Raw genomic sequence first — 18,290 nt, 5'->3', positions numbered from 1 at the left:
CTTTTATGTGACGTCGAGGATTGAATGACTTGCAAAAAATGTCAGCGAAAAAAACGACCCTCTCTGTAGAAAAGTGCCCAGTTGAGAGTGAAGGAATTAATGTTTTTGGTCAATTTTTCGATATTTGTCGTCCAAAGGGTCGAGTTTCAAAATAATACTGATCTCGTGAAAATCCATCGCCTCTATCGAAAGCTTTACTAACATACATACATGCATTTAAACAGACAGGTGAGATTTATATTATAGATGATCTATCTTATTTCATCACTGAACCGGACTGGCTTAAACAATTAGCAGAACAGATGCAAAGGTGAAGAAGCTGCCTCTGCCAACTCAGTACATCTGTACTTTTTGTTAACACAATTTCTTGTTAATTACTTTTTGTTTGTGTAAGATTGTTTTAAGGACAAAACAGTGGACACAAGAATTCAGACATGATGAATACAGCATCATCTTTATTGGCGCACTGCCGATGTTGGATTATTGAAACTGACTTCTGCAGAATTCTTACAAGATTTGTTAACTATTGCAATATCAACAGTGAGAAACTAAAGAATATCTTGGACTTTTTAACTCACAAACTTTTACCAAAACCACAAAAAGGAAATCACCGACAAAAAAAAAAAAAAAAAATAAGTTGATGTTGATTCATTTTTTTTTTAAATAATTACAAACACCAATAAGTTGAACAAACTTATATTTTGTTTTGATGTTACTAATTAGTTAATTATTAAATTAGGAATCAAATAAGAACATACCTTGTTTGTTTTAAATAAGATTTACACTTGAAGTCATATCAACGTTGACAAAAGAGAAATTAATTAACACGTAGTAATATTCTAGTTTTAACACACACAGACAAGAGAGACCGTCTGTCTTTACATTTTGACATGAAAAGCATGAATACACATAATCACAATCTTTATATACAGACAAAGGGAAGTAACTCAAAAAAGCTTGTGTCACTGAAAAATAAACATCTGAAGTTGTCAAAAGGGAAACAACTTTTACATTACTATTGTATCTCTATCCAACATTTATAAATTCCAACATGTTGTTCCTTTTTTGAAAATGTGAATTAACCAAATTTATTTTCCTATTAAAATTTATTTACAACGAAAAGAAAAATAAAGAAACGAACATAAATCAATTCTCATTTTCAATGACAGGAAATGGAATGCAATTCGCATCTAGTGAATTCAGAATATTTTGTCAAATATCGGCACAATCACTCTATATCATGCAAAGGAAATAGACAAGAAAACTGCTTTTAAGAGAACTCTAAGGAAAATGAAAGATAGCTCTACTGAAAAGACCACACAGGAATTCTTGCTGGTCTACAGAATGACGCCTAATAATAAAGTTCCCTTTTCCATGACGGTAGCAGAGGTAATGTTTGCAAAGAAGAGTGTGTTTAATAGATTGTTACCAAACCATTCGAAAGTGAGATGATCAAACCATGTGACAAAGTATCATTTCTTTTTTGCAGGTTTCAAAATGACTGGTTCTATTAGAAAACAAATGCAATGGATAGGTGGATCAGGAACATATATACATGATCAAGGGATCAAAGTTCATCCTTAAAAGATACCCGAATCAAATAAGAAAATGATATTCAAATGCCGTCAACAACAATCTCTCAGAGAAAGATCTACTGGATGTTGTATTTGACATGTATGAAGTTCCGATACAATAAATCACTTCAGACCACAGAAAATCTAAAAGAAAAAAAAGATATTACAAAATTAATCTATATATCTATAAAAGTGAGAATGTGTGTAGAGGGAAAGAGGACACTTCTCAGACTATACACTCAATGAATTTTGATCTGTAAACTTGAAATTTAGTATATAGAGTATTCAGACACGTGGAAAACTTTTTAATTGGTTTTCAATTGGAAAAAAGGGTTGCTAAGAGGGTCAAATAAAAAAAATTGGTATGTGGGTGGGGTGGGGGTGTGAACTAGAGAATTCTATCACACACACACACACACATGTTGCTAGACATCCATCTCTGACAAAAGTATGCTGTTAACTCTATATGCGTGTATCGCATGCAGTTTCATGGCATCACCAATTAACAGAAGTGTATTTGGTTTGTCTCTAATGTTTAGCATTACTCGATTAATGCTTAGTCAAGTACAAATTTCATGAATGGTCATGCCATAAAACTGCAGGAAATGTTAAGCTCAGTACATTTTATTATCATTTATTGATATAGCTCTACCCAGTAGGATATTGAACCCTTATTTGTTAATTCCAATTATGTAACATTGGTTTCTTTATTTTAATGCACATATTGTTTGTATCAATTTCTTGTAGATCTGCTAAAAAAATTAATTTGAAATAAAGTCATAACATATGAAAATATCTTTCTTTTTTTTTTTAACAAAGGAATCACCACTTATCAAGGTCCAGAGGCCACTCGAGGATAAGGGTATAGTAGTCAATGGGACAATATCATAGTAGTAATTAGTAGTAGACATTTGGTAAACTGAACTACTTAAGGGGTCATCAAGAACTTGTTTACATTGGACTTGAAGACGACCAAATCGTAGTCTTGTGGAAAGCAGGCAAACAGAAGACAGTTCCACAGGCATGCAGTTCTAAGAAAGAAACTTTGTTCATGGAATCTATGTTTAGGTTTAGGCACTGATAAAGAATGGGAGAAATTATTGATAGTGACTTCAGCTAGACCAATGCTTTTGTGAAAGTTTGGCATGAGGGGATCATAGATTAGAGCTCAGGCGAAAATAACGATAAAGCAGAGACAGGCTTGTAATGTCACTTCTGTGGGAAAGAGGTTGCAGGGAAGAGAAAAGGGCATCCCCCTACTAGGCTCCAAAGTTTATTTTGAACTCTGCTTCACCTATAGATACTAAGAATACGAAAATTGAACTATTACGAATCATATCAGCAACCACTGTAAAAGAGTAATAAAAAAATGCAAGAGAGCTATATGTCCAGTCTGTTAAATCCAAGGTAGCTGATCAGCGGCTTGGTTCCCACCAGTTTTGGCAAATAACAAATAGGATCCTGAACAGAAGTGTGCGTTCTATCCCAACCATTATCAATGGACCAGAGGTCATCTCGTCAGCGTCAGACAAGGCCAAACTATTTGCAAAGAACTTTGCAGCTAATTCTACCCTATGCGACGAAGGCCATCAACTCCCCATATTTCCTCCTATAACACAGAACAAGCTAGGTAACATACAAATATCCGTGCATGAGGTCGCCAAGCTAATCAAGAAACTAGATTCAAGTAAAGCAACTGGCCCTGATGGCATCCCAATTATAGTGTTAAAAAAGCTTCAACCAGAACTTGCTCCCATACTTAGGAAACTATATAAGCGCTGCCTTAAGGAGAAGTGCTTTCCGACTCCCTGGAAGACCTCATCAGTTTGCCCTGTATTTAAGAATTCAGGTGATAAGTCATCTCCCTCTCAGTACAGGCCAATAAGTCCCCTGTGTGTTATGAGTAAGTTGCTGGAATCCATATTAAATAGAGAAATAGTCAACCACCTCAGCAGGAACAACCTTCTTAGTGACACACAATATGGTTTCCGCTCTGCAAGATCTACCGCAGATGTGCTGACGGTTATATCCCACAGGATTAGTGAATCTCTTGACAAAGGTTTCCTTTCTAGGGCAATTGTTCTTGACATATCAAAGACCTTCGACAAGGTATGGCATAAGGGTCTACTTCACAAGATTTCCAGCTACGGTATAACTGGAAATGTTTTCTCTATCATTAAATAATTTCTCTCCGATAGGCTCATAAGAGTAGTGGTAGATGGACAAAAATCGGAGGCCTGCAATATAAATGCTGGAGTCCCTCAGGGGTCAATCCTGGGCCCAACTCTCTTCCTGATCTACATCAATGACCTCCCTAAACACATACTTAAATCATTCGTTTACATCTTTGCTGATGACACGACCATCTATGGCAACACATCAAAGGCTATAAATGACAAAGTTCTCTCTGATTCTCTCTCCTCTGATCTTGAGCGCGTGGTTCAGTAGGGGAAGAGGTGGCTGGTTACCTTTAATGCATCTAAAACCAAACTCCTATCCTTACATCATCAACGCGCTGATCCCCATCTGGCATCAATTGTGATAGATGGCTCTCATTTGGGTGAGACCCCGTGTTTTGACAAGCTTCTGGGTTTGACTTTTACTCCTGATCTGAAATGGAACACGTACATCAAGTCTGTTGCCAAGGTCGCTGGAAAGATGGTGGGATCCTTCTACCGCTCCAGAAGATATCTCACTACTGATGCAATTTTCTATCTATATAAAAGCCAAGTATGTCCAAGGATGGAATACTGTTGCCATATCTGGGCAGGAGCTGCTAAAAACAGCCTATCCTGCCTTGACAGAGTACAAAATAGACTTCGTGGCTTAGTAGGGGATGCCCTTTTCTCTACCCTGCAACCTTTCTCCCACAGAAGAGACGTTGCGAGCCTATCCTTGTTTTATCGTTATTTCCATGGCAGGTGCTCGTCTGAACTCCAATCTCTGGTCCCCCCTCGCCAATCTTTCACAAAAAACACCCGTCTAGCTGAATCCACTGTGAAAAATTTCCCCCACTCTTTATCTGTGCCTAAATCAAAACGCGGATTCCATGAACAAAGCTTCTTTCTTAGAACTGCACGCCTGTGGAACTCTGTTCCGTCTGCCTGCTTCCCATCGGACTACAACTTAGATGTCTTCAAGTGCAATGTTAACAAATTCCTAATGAACCGCCCCCTTAAGTAAACACTTTATCAAATCTCCACACTAACGTAATGTACTTGCAATAACCCTTATCCCTGAGTGGCTTCCGGGCCTTGATAAGTGGTGATCACTGTGTAAAAGAAAAAAATAAATAAAAAAAAAATATCTATATATTAGACTTACATTTTTACACTTTGACGAAAAATCACAATTGTATTTTGCTTCTGCACTTTGCACATTGTCTCTAGAGAATCTTCAAGTACTTTGGTAAACACAAACTACTATCACAACTTCAATTACCAGTTCCTCTCTCATATTATAAGAATCAAACCAATCTACAAGAAGTGCATGTACTTACACAAAGCTTGCATGAATGAAAAATGCAGCTTAAATGATAACGCTGCGATCCACATATAAAATACATAGATTTATTATCGCAGTGAAAATGTGAAGTATTAAACTGAATTGCCTCAGATTACTTTTTAATAAAATGAAAATAAAATCGAATTATATTTTGCTCAAGGGACGAAACTCCAAAATCTACATCATCAGATTATCTCCCCTTAAGCAAATCTGTCATCTAAATGAATAAAAGTGAAAGATTTTTCCATCTATCCTAACTATACACTAACATCAAAACAGATTCTACATTTTTAATTCTACGATACGACATACGACTTATATAACACTGTGTGTGTGTGTGTATATATATATATATATACACACACACACATATATATATATACATATATATACTAGCGGGGGTACCCGGCGTTGCCCGAGTGTTTGTTTCCGGGACGGGGGGGGGGGAGTTTTAAAAAATGTTATGGTAGGTAAGTAGGAAGGATCAAACCCGGAGTCATGAGTAAAAGTAGGAAAATAAAGTGTGAAAAAAACAACAAAAAAAAAACATCTGCAACGTTAACAGTTCGGCCACCAAGAAAAGTCCATTCCAGTTGTTTAGGAAAAAAAAGAAAAAAAAAAAACACGACTACGGTAGGTCGGCGCGAACGTGAAAATATAATGTGAATTGTCCAGCACGCTAACCACTACGCCACAGAGCACTGCAGCTTAGTTTAGTGATTTTAAATAACTTCACATGAAAGAACTACGAAGCCAAACCGGTGTTCTCTTCTCAACTGTTCCTTGTGAACGATCCCCAAACGGTGTTAAGTGGTGGCAGGGGGAGGAGGAATTTATTAGAGAGAAAATAGTTTACCACTTCCATTGATCTTAACCGATTTTGGCCGTGACTTCTCAGCAGAAAAAGTATAGAAATCTAAGATTATCGAGGAATTTGAGAAATAATAAGCCTATAACACACCTCAGATATTGTTCTGCCGTTTGTGCATATTTGCATGAAATATCTTGATTTTTAATCCTATTAATGTCAAAATCCGACGGGAAAAAATGAGTTCATTTTATTTATATAGAGATAACTACTTCATTTGCTCACATAAAATTAATATACGAAAGTATAAATTTATGCGTAAACTTTAAGTATTTACTTCAGAAGTGCTCAATATGTAGGTAGAGCTAGTTAGTAAGTTATAACGATTGCCATATATATTTTATAACTTACTATATATATATATATATATATATATATATAAATATATATATATCAAATTGTAGTCATTTAATGAATTTAAAAATTTATGCATGAAATGTTTGTTTGAGTTTCATATCAAAGACTTTATTATTCTATTTAAGACAAAGAATACATTAGAAATATTTTAACTGACATCGAAATGCTATAGGATAAGGAATTAAAATATTTCTAACGCATTCTTTGTCTTACATAGAATAATAAGAATCTTTGATATGAAACTCAAACATTTCACGTCATCATTTTTTTGATTCATTGAATACCTAAAATTTGATTTATTTGCTCTATCTTGTATATCGAGCAATTATTTAAGTGGGATAAAACTTATAGAATATTACTGCCAGTAATATCTTGTAAATCTTATAATCACAGGTTTCCATACCAGCTGATTGTTGGATAATTTTATTCTGAAGTGTGTGTGTGTGTGTGTGTGTGTGTGTGTATATATATATATATATATATATATATATATATATATATATATATATATGTATACACACACACACACACACACACACACACACACTTGTTTGGCTTTAAGCCATTAAATTTTGGAATTTTGTATTTCATAGTATCTGTTCTTCAGATGCTGCACTTCATTTTCTTGTTCTCTTTCGGTGGAGCATTAGTCCTTCACGACTGAGACAATTTTTATTTTTGTACCTTTTCTCCACGTTAAAAAACGACCCTGGTGTCTAACTCTGTCCCGTGGGGAGGCATAGTAAATAGGTACTATAAACAGTGGACTCTCTCTCTCTCTCTTTTATATATATATATATATATATATATATCCCTAACAAGGCATATCACCACTTGGACATAAGGAGCTACTATTTGAGACCATGCTTAGAAAAGATTAACAAGATGTTGGTTTACATTACATTTAAACTTCTGCATATCAGTACAGTAATGGAAGCAAGTAGCATGAAGGGAATTTCAAAGTCTAGTTGTTCGATGGAAGAAATTATTAGAGTAGAAAGCTTTCTAGCATACAGGGACCTTAACAGTGAAGAGGTGTGATTTTGTTGCTAAGCTGGTTTGTCGGGGATATGTACGTCGAGGAGCACACGTGCAACGAGTTTATCAGAGCACATTCCATTAAAATATTTGTAAAATATACACAGAGATGCAACATTGCAGTGATGGGTCAGAAGTTGGAGCTTAGTTGACAAAGTGGGACCGATTAGATTGGAAACTCTTTTTTGAACCCTATCCAAAAGGAAGAGGCTAGTGGTAGATGCACCAGCCTAGATGTGGTAACAATACTCCATGCATGGGCGAATGGTGGCCTTGTAAAGGTACATGATACTCTCAGATGTGAGTAGTCTTCTAGCTCGATAGAGGGAACCCACCTTCTTTGCAGATCGCCTTCACAATGTCCTCAATGTTTCAGCCGATATTGCCCGTGAATGTTAAGCCGAGGAGTTTGAAGGAAGAATTCTCAGGTAGGGTGTTATTTGTCATGTATATGGGTGGTTGGAGAGGCTTCTTGTAATTGTTAAAGGAAAGCAGTTTAGTCTTACTAGCATTAAATGTTATCATCTATTTGCGGCCCCATTCCACTATGGTCTGAAGGTCATTTCTAACGATTCTGATATTAATTTATTTATTGCGGACTATTATTCTCATCTATATTAGTTGTTGTTTTCACAACGTTTCGCCAACTTTTCCTCTGGCGTTGAAAATTAAATTGTATGGTATAACTGGATGAATACTAATTATAATTAGATCCTTCTTGGACAATAGGTTACCACCTACCCCTGTACAGTGAGACCTTAGACACTCGAGTTCTCAAGAAAAAATGACAATGCAAAATTACTCACTGTACAGGGATAGGTGGTAACCGCGACGGATACCACCTGACAAACGCCAGAGGACTAGTTGGCTGAAACGCCGTAAAAACAACAACTAATAAAGATGAGAATAATAGTCCGCAATAAATAAATTAATATAAATAATACTCATCTCAATAATGAATTCCAATTAAAATAATATAGATTCTGATATTGTTTTAGATTTTGGTACATCCATGCTTCCCTCGTGCATGGTATAGAGTAATGTATCATCAGCAAATATATCCATCTCAATATTATCAGGGAGGCCGTTTATAAATATCAGGAATATTAGTAGTTCAAGGATCCACCCTTGAGGTACTCACACATTCACGTAATGCTGCTTGGATGTATGTTCACCAATGACAACCTGGACGGTCCTATTGTCCAAGAAGGATCTAATTATAATTAGTATTCATCCAGTTATACCGTACAATTTAATTTTCATTAGCAGCTTTTTGTACCAGACTTTGTCAAGGGTTACAGCTCTGGCTTCACCCACATTATTCATTGCATGGTATACGCATTCAGAGATGACTGTTAAAATATCTGCAATAGAACGACATTGCCTAAATCCATTTTAGATTTTGTTAGAGAGAAGATTAGCTTTCGCAAGGCGGTGAACCAGTGCTTGATTGATTAAGGTCTCAAAGATTTTAACAAAGAAAGGGAGAAGACTGAAAGGGTAATAATTGAGAAGGCCAATTTTTTCACCAGAAATCTTTTACACTGGTACTACATTGGCCATATTCCAGCTATTAAGGAAGCAAGATTCAGCAAGGCATTTATTGCAGAGCTTAGAAAGTATGTGGGCTAGCTCAGCTGAGCATTTCTTTATTAGTATAGCAGGGATGAGATCAGGCCCACACGTCTTGGAGGTATCTAAGATTTTTTTATGATATCGCGGACATGATAAGGTGTGACTTCCATCTGCATAGGGAAATTTGGAAGGGTGTTGTTTCTTGGTTCTAAGGTGGAGTTGGAGGCAAATCGCTGAGCAAGCAGTTCTGCCTTCTCGGTTGCCGTGCATGCAACCTTCTGGTTGTTGGATCATGGAGACATTACTGATTTCTCTTTATTCACTACACTATCATAAATTTTCCAGAAATTGCAATTCTATGCATCCTTTGATTATTTCAGCATGCTTTCTTTTGGCTGCCACTATTTCTCTCTTACAATGATTTCTAGCATCTACGAATTTTTGCCTCTTTATATTTGACTTATGACATACGAACCAGCGGAATGCATGCTATCTTGCAATATATGCGTGTGTGAACCTGCAAAATATCTTCAAACACCTTTAGATCTTCTTCATTTGCATATAATTTTATAAACAATTAATTGATATTCTGTAATATAAAGTTGTAATTTTGCATTGTCATTTTTTCTTGAGAACTAGAGTGTCTAAGGTATCACTGTACAGGGATTTGTCAGGAAAAGATGATATGAAAATACTTTGCCCTACGAGTAAATTCAAAATAACATAGAATTCACAGCACAAATAAGGTCTCCTCAGAATGGCTAACCCACACTGGCTTTTACGAGGAATGGTGAACCTTTCCAAGTGATGTTACCTCAAGTAACAGCACAAAGCTGGATACTCCACTAGACTAGATGAATCTTGTAATGGAATCAAGAAAGGTATATTAAAAATACTTAAATGGTCGATTAGGGAAAGAAAAATTATGTTCTCAACTTCTTTACTAACTCTGTGTTTGAGATGTAAAGGAGAACATTAATGGAATATTCGGACATTCATGTATCTCATATAGAGATCAAGTGTTAGGCCCAGGTAGTGAGCCCCCTTGATTTCTGAGAACTTCGACTGAAGTAAAATGAAACGAAAAGGGATATTTTTGATAGTAAAATGTTTGGAGTTGTTGGAAAGTTGAGAACATATACTACACTTTGAAATATTTATTTGCATAAAATATAAAAATACATAATGAACAAATTAGGCACAAGGCCATTCAAAATGGGTGTCGTTGGTCATTCTTGGTCTCAAATACTTAAAATTGTCTATCCTACTCTTAACTAAAAATATCTCAGTCACCATAATACCACATTCACTACAGGGGCTGTCCTGCTTAAAATAAACCCAAATTTGAAAAAGTTTTATTGAATTATTGACAATAATAACATTTCATTGGCAAGGGAATGGGGAATAAAAAAGAAGCAAAAAAAATTGATTAGTAAGGCCCTCTCAACCTTTTCTAAATAATAGATCATCCACTGTTTTATGGTTTGCCAAAAACAAACAGGTCAATCTCTAAGTGGGAGTGGGATCTAAGTGTAAAAAAGACGTGGGGAGAGTGGGTAGATTCTTTCTAATGAGTACAAATTGGGGATAAAGGCCAAGGATAAAAAGAAATAAAAGTGGGGAGTGGGAATCTTGGAGGTTTTCGATTACCAGGGAGGGGGAAACTCACTCTTTCTACTGGCTAAGAGTCTAGAAACTTAAAAACTTACCCAAAGGGCTGGGATCCGACAGGACTTTGAACCGCGTGCGCCATACTTAAGCAGGGAACACAGACTCATACTTGACTCCTCTTCTCACACATAGGCTTGCCACTCTTATCCACTATCTTTCAAACTTTTAGGAATGTAATCCTTTTATATCACATCTGATCTTGACCATCAGCTGATACTTGAAGAATGCAATCAGATCAGCAAAAGATTCAATTTCTTGGTCCACTCTCAAACGTGACCACCATACCACCTTCTGTGTGACAGGCAAGATTGCGATAAACGTGATCTGTCTCTCCCTCTCCCATAGCAGGCTGACATTGTCTATGATGCAAGAAACATTTAACGGGCAAGGATGCTCGGGATCAATATGAGCAGCCACCTCACTGACATAACCCCAGTACCGGCAGAGTTCGGGCATTCAAAGAAAGCGTGCTCATTTGTTTCTTCAAATAAACCACAGCGAGTACAATCTGGTGTCTCCACTATTCTAGCACTGTGTTGCATGGCATCAAGGGGTAATGCATTCTGGGCAAGTTGCCAGGTGAGCGAGAACTCATCTTAATCAAAATACTAAATAACCATATGAATATTGATCTTAAGGCTAAGCATTTTTGAATGAAAAAAAAAAATCCAATCTATGATTGTATTACCTTTTACTTCCTCTGTTTTTTAGGAGGTGAGTTAATTTACCTATATATTATATCCTCTTTTAGGGTAGGTGACTAATGTAATATCTCTTCCGGTATCACAAAATGAGACCATTTTCCTGGAGATTACTAATTTTTTTTTTTTTTTTGGGGGGGGGGACAGTATCTGTTCTTTTTCTATGATACAGGCATTACTTTCTTTTATGGGAGTGATCCTTACAGGTATTACTCCTTTTTTGGAGCGGGGGGGGGGGGCAAGACCTGTGGCACAATGGTTAGAATACTTGGAAAAATTTGGCTGAAGGTTTAATCCTCAGTGTGGGCGACTGAAAATACAACTGCAAATTACTTATGGGTGACGGAATGAGAGCATGCTATTCCCATGAATTAAACAAAAGGTTCCATTCAAAATTTCGTGCAGATTCCTGAGTTCGACAGAAATATTCCCGAGTTCAACAAGATACACCTGAAGAAAACTGGAGGTTACATCAACAGAAACGTTGTGAAAATGACACTCAAGATGGAAACAATAATCCGAAGAATCCAAATGATACGAATAATGAATCCTCATCTTGAAAATCAAGAAGATTTACAAAATGTTTGTCAACATCAGGTATGCATGTAGGTTTGTCAACAGGGGAAAATTTTAGACAAAAAATCGATCATTAGTCTTGTTTGAATGGATTGACCATTCAACTTTGTGAACATGAAAATCATCAAAGACATTGTGAATATTAAAGTCATGACATGAATGCTGACCGAACGGTAAACAAATAAAAATTTTTTTTTTCAGAGATACTTACTCCTTGTTATCTGCTTCCCTGATTGCACTAACACACAAAAAGATTAAATGTAATGTGAACAAACATCTCACTAATTCTCTTGCATAATTCCCTGTACACATGATCCCAAATAGTAGCTCCTTATGTTCAAGTGGCAATATGTTTTATTTGGGGTGAGCATGCCTAGAAAAAAAAAAAAAAAACGCTTTTTTATGCAACTACCCCCCCCCCCCCCCAAAAAAAAAAGACAGATAAAAGTACTTACAGGAGTGTATGGCCCGCAGTCTTCAGGCGGATACTTGAAAGATGGTCCATAGTTTATTGTTACCTAAAAAGTTTAAAAATGAATCAAATAAGGAAAGGAATTTTAACGAAATCATTAAATATTAAACGAATGTGATTCGGATTAGTTGGATTATTCAGACTACGGTTCTTATCTTGAGTTTTATTCACACAAAGTTTCGGCCGATACAATTCTGTGTCTCTTGCTGAGCATTGGAATCTTTCTGTAGCAAGGATCCATGGCATAACAGATAAAGTACTTGGTAAAATTCAGTGATACCCTTCTGAAAGTAGAAAGTTTAATCCTCAGTGCGGGCAACCCAAAAATACAATTGCAAATTACTTAAGACTTCTATCTAGTCATAGCTGACAGAATGAGAGCATGTTACCCCTGTAGATTAAATAACGGGTTCTGTTCAAACTTCTATGCAGAATCCTGCAGAGTTTGACAAGTGACACCTGAAGAAAGTCAGAGGTTACATTGGCCGAAACGTTGTGCAAATAACACTCAAGATGAGACCAGTAATCCGAATAATCCAAATAAGAAATCCTCATCTCAAAAATTCAATCAAAATATGGCAGCATGTAAAAATGGACGTTCAACGAGATATTTTTTATTGAATTGATTTTCACAATTCATTATTTTACGTGTGTCATTGCCGTATTGCTTGACAATCTGTCCAAACTACTACATCAATTTCAGCTGATGCTCGGCTCAAGATAATAGGGGCACATCCGAATAGAATTAATGATTACTGTAACATAATGCATATGAGCGCACGAGAAAATATCAGCAGCAGCGAGGAATGGCTGGCTTACAAAGAGATTAACAGCAGCAGTAGCGAAAAACGTACATATGCAAATTAGAAAGCGTGTGCAAAAAGAAAAAGGTAAAAAGGAGAAAAAATGCATGACGTCGTCGAAAGAATCAAAGTGGACGTGTTTGTAACGGCATTACATTACCAGGTATGATAAACATTTCACTAATTTTCTAGAAGAGGACTTGGGAAAGACATTTCAATAAAATTACTTTTGAGTCCCACTGAGATCACCAGAAATCAATTTAATCCACCTTCTCTACTTTCTTTTTCTTAACAATTAAACTGATCGGCAAGGATTTTCATATTTAGAAAATATACATAATTTTTATGCAAAATTCTGTAATAAAAAATGACCTTTCTTTAACCATTAATATCTATTTTTTTTAGTTACCGAGCATCTGTCCGGCCACTATTTATGTTGTGCATGTCATGTATGCAGCGTTCGGTAACTTGTTCTAACTTTTTTCTGATGTTGTGGTGAATTAAGCAAGATTCCTTTTTGAGAAAATGTAGAATTTATTCTCGAAATGTGTTTTGCGATATTTGTGGTAAAATGCGAGGTTGGTAAAAAATATCGATTTTGTTCAAGGCGCCAAAAATTCTTTCGTGTCCAGCTGGAAGACAAAAATATTTGCAAGAATAGACTAAAAAGGGACAGAAAAAAAAAATGGGTGAATTGCAGTGTGAATTCTGAAAACTATAACGAGAAACTGAAATTATTTCTCAATTTTTTTTTATGGAAATCGCTCTAGACAAGGCATGAAGCCATTTGATGCAGAAGCTCAAAAAAAAAAAGAGAAAAGCACTTCAAGGTCAAAAACTTGCGGTGGTGATAAATGGAACAGATTTTGGCCTAGAAAACAACAACTTTTTTCTCTTTGTCAGAAACATCGTTCCTGGAATGTGAGGACTAATGGACAATATAAAGAAAGCAAGAGTTACATGGCTTTTTAGCAAGCAAAATTATGTTAAAATTTCAAAAAGGCAACAACAAACATTTTTTGTTGCATAGTGTTATCATTTTTCATCATTTATCATCTCGAATATAAAAACACATTTTTTCTTGGCTTTTGTATAACCAAAAAAGAAATACAGTGTACCGAAATGTTGTTTAATAAAACATTCTTCACATCAAAAAGATGTTTTAATCATTTAAAAATTCCAATAGGTTTTCATAAATATTGGATAATATTTATATAAAAAATACTGACCCAATGGGTCACAGGATTATTATTTGGGTACTTATCCAAAATTCTCCCGATATGTGAATTAAGAAAAATCTGTTTGATGTATATACCCATGACAGAAAGAAACTATCAATTCGAAAAAGTCACATAAATTAATCAAGTAGTTTTATTTTTAAATAAGAAAATCAAATTTTATGGCTAAACTACGAGCGACGATCTCATAGGACCATCTTGAAAGCAGTCTGAAGGAACAAAGGAGATAACTCCAAATAATTCAAACTTAAGAGATTTAAAAAAAAAAAAATCATTCTTAACATGAGAAGAGATATTGGAAAAATTCAAATTTGTTTAAAAATGATTTTTTAAAATAAAAATAAAATGACTTGATCAATTTATGCGAGCGTTGGTGTACGATATTTTATTTCCGTCACTGGTATGTATATCGAAAAGATTTTTCTTTTTTTTTTTTTTAATCAGGGAGAAGTTCTGGAAAACGACCATTATTTATGTATTATTAAATATTTATGTGAACTTTTTGGAACTTCCAAATATTTATAAAAATCTTAGTAAACCTCCTCCTCCTCTCTTCCTGTTCCCCTCTCTCTTAATCATCTATATCCTTCCATACTTCTGACAACTTTTCTTATTATTTGCTCTTCCTTCCACCATCTAAACCATTCATGTGCACATGAAAACTGTGCATGGTGACAAGCAACAAAATGCCACCAGATTATTATTATTATTATTATTATTATTATTATTAGTAGTAGTAGTAGTAGTAGTAGTAGTAGTAGTATGCCGATATCAATATATGTGAATTATCAGAAAGCTTATGGAGTAAACGAAAAAAAAAATTATTTATAAACATGAGTTGTCAATAATGATCATGTTGAGTTTTTATATAAAAAAAAAAATTATTCATTTTGTTTTAAAAAATCCTTGAGATCCGCTAACAAGTTTGTGTACAAGAAATTTAAGATAATGAAGACGAATGAGAACTCAGATATGCACAAAATATATTTGGATGGCGAAGCTATTGAGGCTGTTGGAAAGTTTTGTTTCCTTGGTGATAACATTGGAGCACAGGATGGAGAAGGTGCCAATATGATTGCAAGAGTTATGAGTGGATGAAGTAAGTTCCTTTTACAAATCAAACAGAGCATTATCACTGTCAACCAAGGCAAGAGACAATATATACAATGTATACACAGTGTAAGGGTTTAAGACATGTGTTGCATGGGAGAAATGATACAATGCATGTGTAGTGTAAATCTTAAAGGCAAGCTGAGTTTTGAAGACCTCTGAGGAAGGTTAAATCTATAATGATATGTGTATAAAATAGATTTCGATTGTATGAATGGGTGAGAGTTCTCAGTAGATGTAGAACAGTTGAGGTAGCACATTCAGTTCATAAGGGAAGGTCAAGGAAAAGAAGGTAGAAGCGATAAAAATTGACTTGGGAGAAAGAGGGATAAATAAAGAGGGATAATAAAGAGGAATAAATAAAGAGGAATAATAAATAGAGATAAATAAAGAGGGATAATTAAAGAGGGATAATTAAAGAGGAATAATAAATAGAGATAAATAAAGAGGGATAAATAAAGAGGGATAATTAAAGAGGGATAATTAAAGAGGAATAATAAATAGAGATAAATAAAGAGGGATAATTAAAGAGGGATAATTAAGAGGCATAATAAATAGAGATAAATAAAGAGGGATAAATAAAGAGGGATAATTAAAGAGGGATAATTAAAGAGGAATAATAAATAGAGATAAATAAAGAGGGATAATTAAAGAGGGATAATTAAAGAGGAATAATTAAAGGGGGATAATTAAAGAGGGATAATTAAAGAGGAATAATAAATAGAGATAAATAAATAGAGATAATTAAAGAGGGATAATTAAAGAGGGATAATTAAAGAGGAATAATAAATAGAGATAAATAAAGAGGGATAAATAAAGAGGGATAATTAAAGAGGAATAATGAATAGAGATAAATAAAGAGAGATAAATAAAGAGGGATAATTAAAGAGGGATAATTAAAGAGGAATAATAAATAGAGATAAATAAAGAGGGATAATTAAAGAGGGATAATTAAAGAGGAATAATAAATAGAGATAAATAGAGATAAATAAAGAGGGATAATTAAAGAGGGATAATTAAAGAGGGATAATTAAAGAGGAATAATAAATAGAGATAATTAAAGAGGGATAATTAAAGAGGGATAATTAAAGAGGGATAATTAAAGAGGAATAATAAATAGAGATAAATAAAGATGGATAATTAAAGAGGGATAATTAAAGAGGAATAATAAATAGAGATAAATAAAGAGGGATAAATAAAGAGGGATAATTAAAGAGGGATAATTAAAGAGGGATAATTAAAGAGGGATAATAAATAGAGATAAATAAATAGAGATAAATAAAGAGAGATAATTAAAGAGGGATAATTAAAGAGAAATAATAAAGAGGGATAATTAAAGAAGGATAATTAAAGAGGGATAATTAAAGAGGAATAATAGAGATAAATAAAGAGGGATAATTAAAGAGGGATAATTAAAGAGGAATAATAAATAGAGATAATTAAAGAGGGATAAATAAAGAGGGATAATTAAAGAGGAATAATTAAAGAGGGATAATTAAAGAGGGATAATTAAAGAGGAATAATAAATAGAGATAATTAAAGAGGGATAATTAAAGAGGGATAATTAAAGAGGGATAATTAAAGAGGGATAATTAAAGAGGAATAATAAATAGAGATAAATAAAGATGGATAATTAAAGAGGGATAATTAAAGAGGAATAATAAATAGAGATAAATAAAGAGGGATAAATAAAAAGGGATAATTAAAGAGGAATAATTGAAGAGGGATAATTAAAGAGGGATAATTAAAGAGGGATAATTAAAGAGGAATAATAAATAGAGATAAATAAATAGAGATAAATAAAGATGGATAATTAAAGAGGGATAATTAAAGAGAAATAATAAAGAGGGATAATTAAAGAGGGATAATTAAAGAGGAATAATAAATAGAGATAAATAAAGAGGGATAATTAAAGAGGGATAATTAAGAGGCATAATAAATAGAGATAAATAAAGAGGGATAATAAATAGAGATAAATAAAGAGGGATAAATAAAGAGGGATAATTAAAGAGGGATAATTAAAGAGGAATAATAAATAGAGATAAATAAAGAGGGATAATTAAAGAGGAATAATTAAAGAGGGATAATTAAAGAGGGATAATAAATAGAGATAAATAAATAGAGATAATTAAAGAGTGATAATTAAAGAGGAATAATAAATAGAGATAAATAAAGAGGGATAAATAAAGAGGGATAATTAAAGAGGAATAATGAATAGAGATAAATAAAGAGGGATAAATAAAGAGGGATAATTAAAGAGGGATAATAAATAGAGATAAATAAAGAGGGATAATTAAAGAGGGATAATTAAAGAGGAATAATAAATAGAGATAAATAGAGATAAATAAAGAGGGATAATTAAAGAGGGATAATTAAAGAGGGATAATTAAAGAGGAATAATAAATAGAGATAATTAAAGAGGGATAATTAAAGAGGGATAATTAAAGAGGGATAATTAAAGAGGAATAATAAATAGAGATAAATAAAGAGGGATAAATAAAGAGGGATAATTAAAGAGGAATAATTAAAGAGGGATAATTAAAGAGGGATAATTAAAGAGGGATAATTAAAGAGGAATAATAAATAGAGATAAATAAAGAGGGATAATTAAAGAGGGATGATTAAAGAGGGATAATTAAAGAGAAATAATAAAGAGGGATAATTAAAGAGGGATAATTAAAGAGGGATAATTAAAGAGGAATAATAAATAGAGATAAATAAAGAGGGATAATTAAAGAGGAATAATAAATAGAGATAATTAAAGAGGGATAAATAAAGAGGGATTATTAAAGAGGGATAAATA

At 33.9% G+C, this 18,290-nt stretch overlaps 1 protein-coding gene across 1 annotated transcript in view; it reads right to left on the bottom strand.

Moving 5' to 3' along the window:
- The window catches only part of LOC145295853 (set1/Ash2 histone methyltransferase complex subunit ASH2-like), a 417,474-nt gene that overhangs the window by 4,954 nt on the left and 394,230 nt on the right, over nucleotides 1-18,290 (bottom strand). The window contains exon 17 of the mRNA XM_080141580.1: nucleotides 12,320-12,382. Coding sequence (XP_079997706.1) covers nucleotides 12,320-12,382 — 63 coding nt within the window. The remainder of the gene's footprint in view (nucleotides 1-12,319; nucleotides 12,383-18,290) is intronic.

This window comes from Euprymna scolopes, chromosome 16 (assembly GCF_053919585.1).
Source record: "Euprymna scolopes isolate OS-2025 chromosome 16, ASM5391958v1, whole genome shotgun sequence".
In the NCBI taxonomy this organism is placed as follows: Eukaryota; Metazoa; Mollusca; class Cephalopoda; order Sepiida; family Sepiolidae; genus Euprymna; species Euprymna scolopes.
The sequence above is the reverse complement of the archived record's forward strand: the minus strand, read 5'-3'. Positions and strand labels throughout refer to the sequence as shown.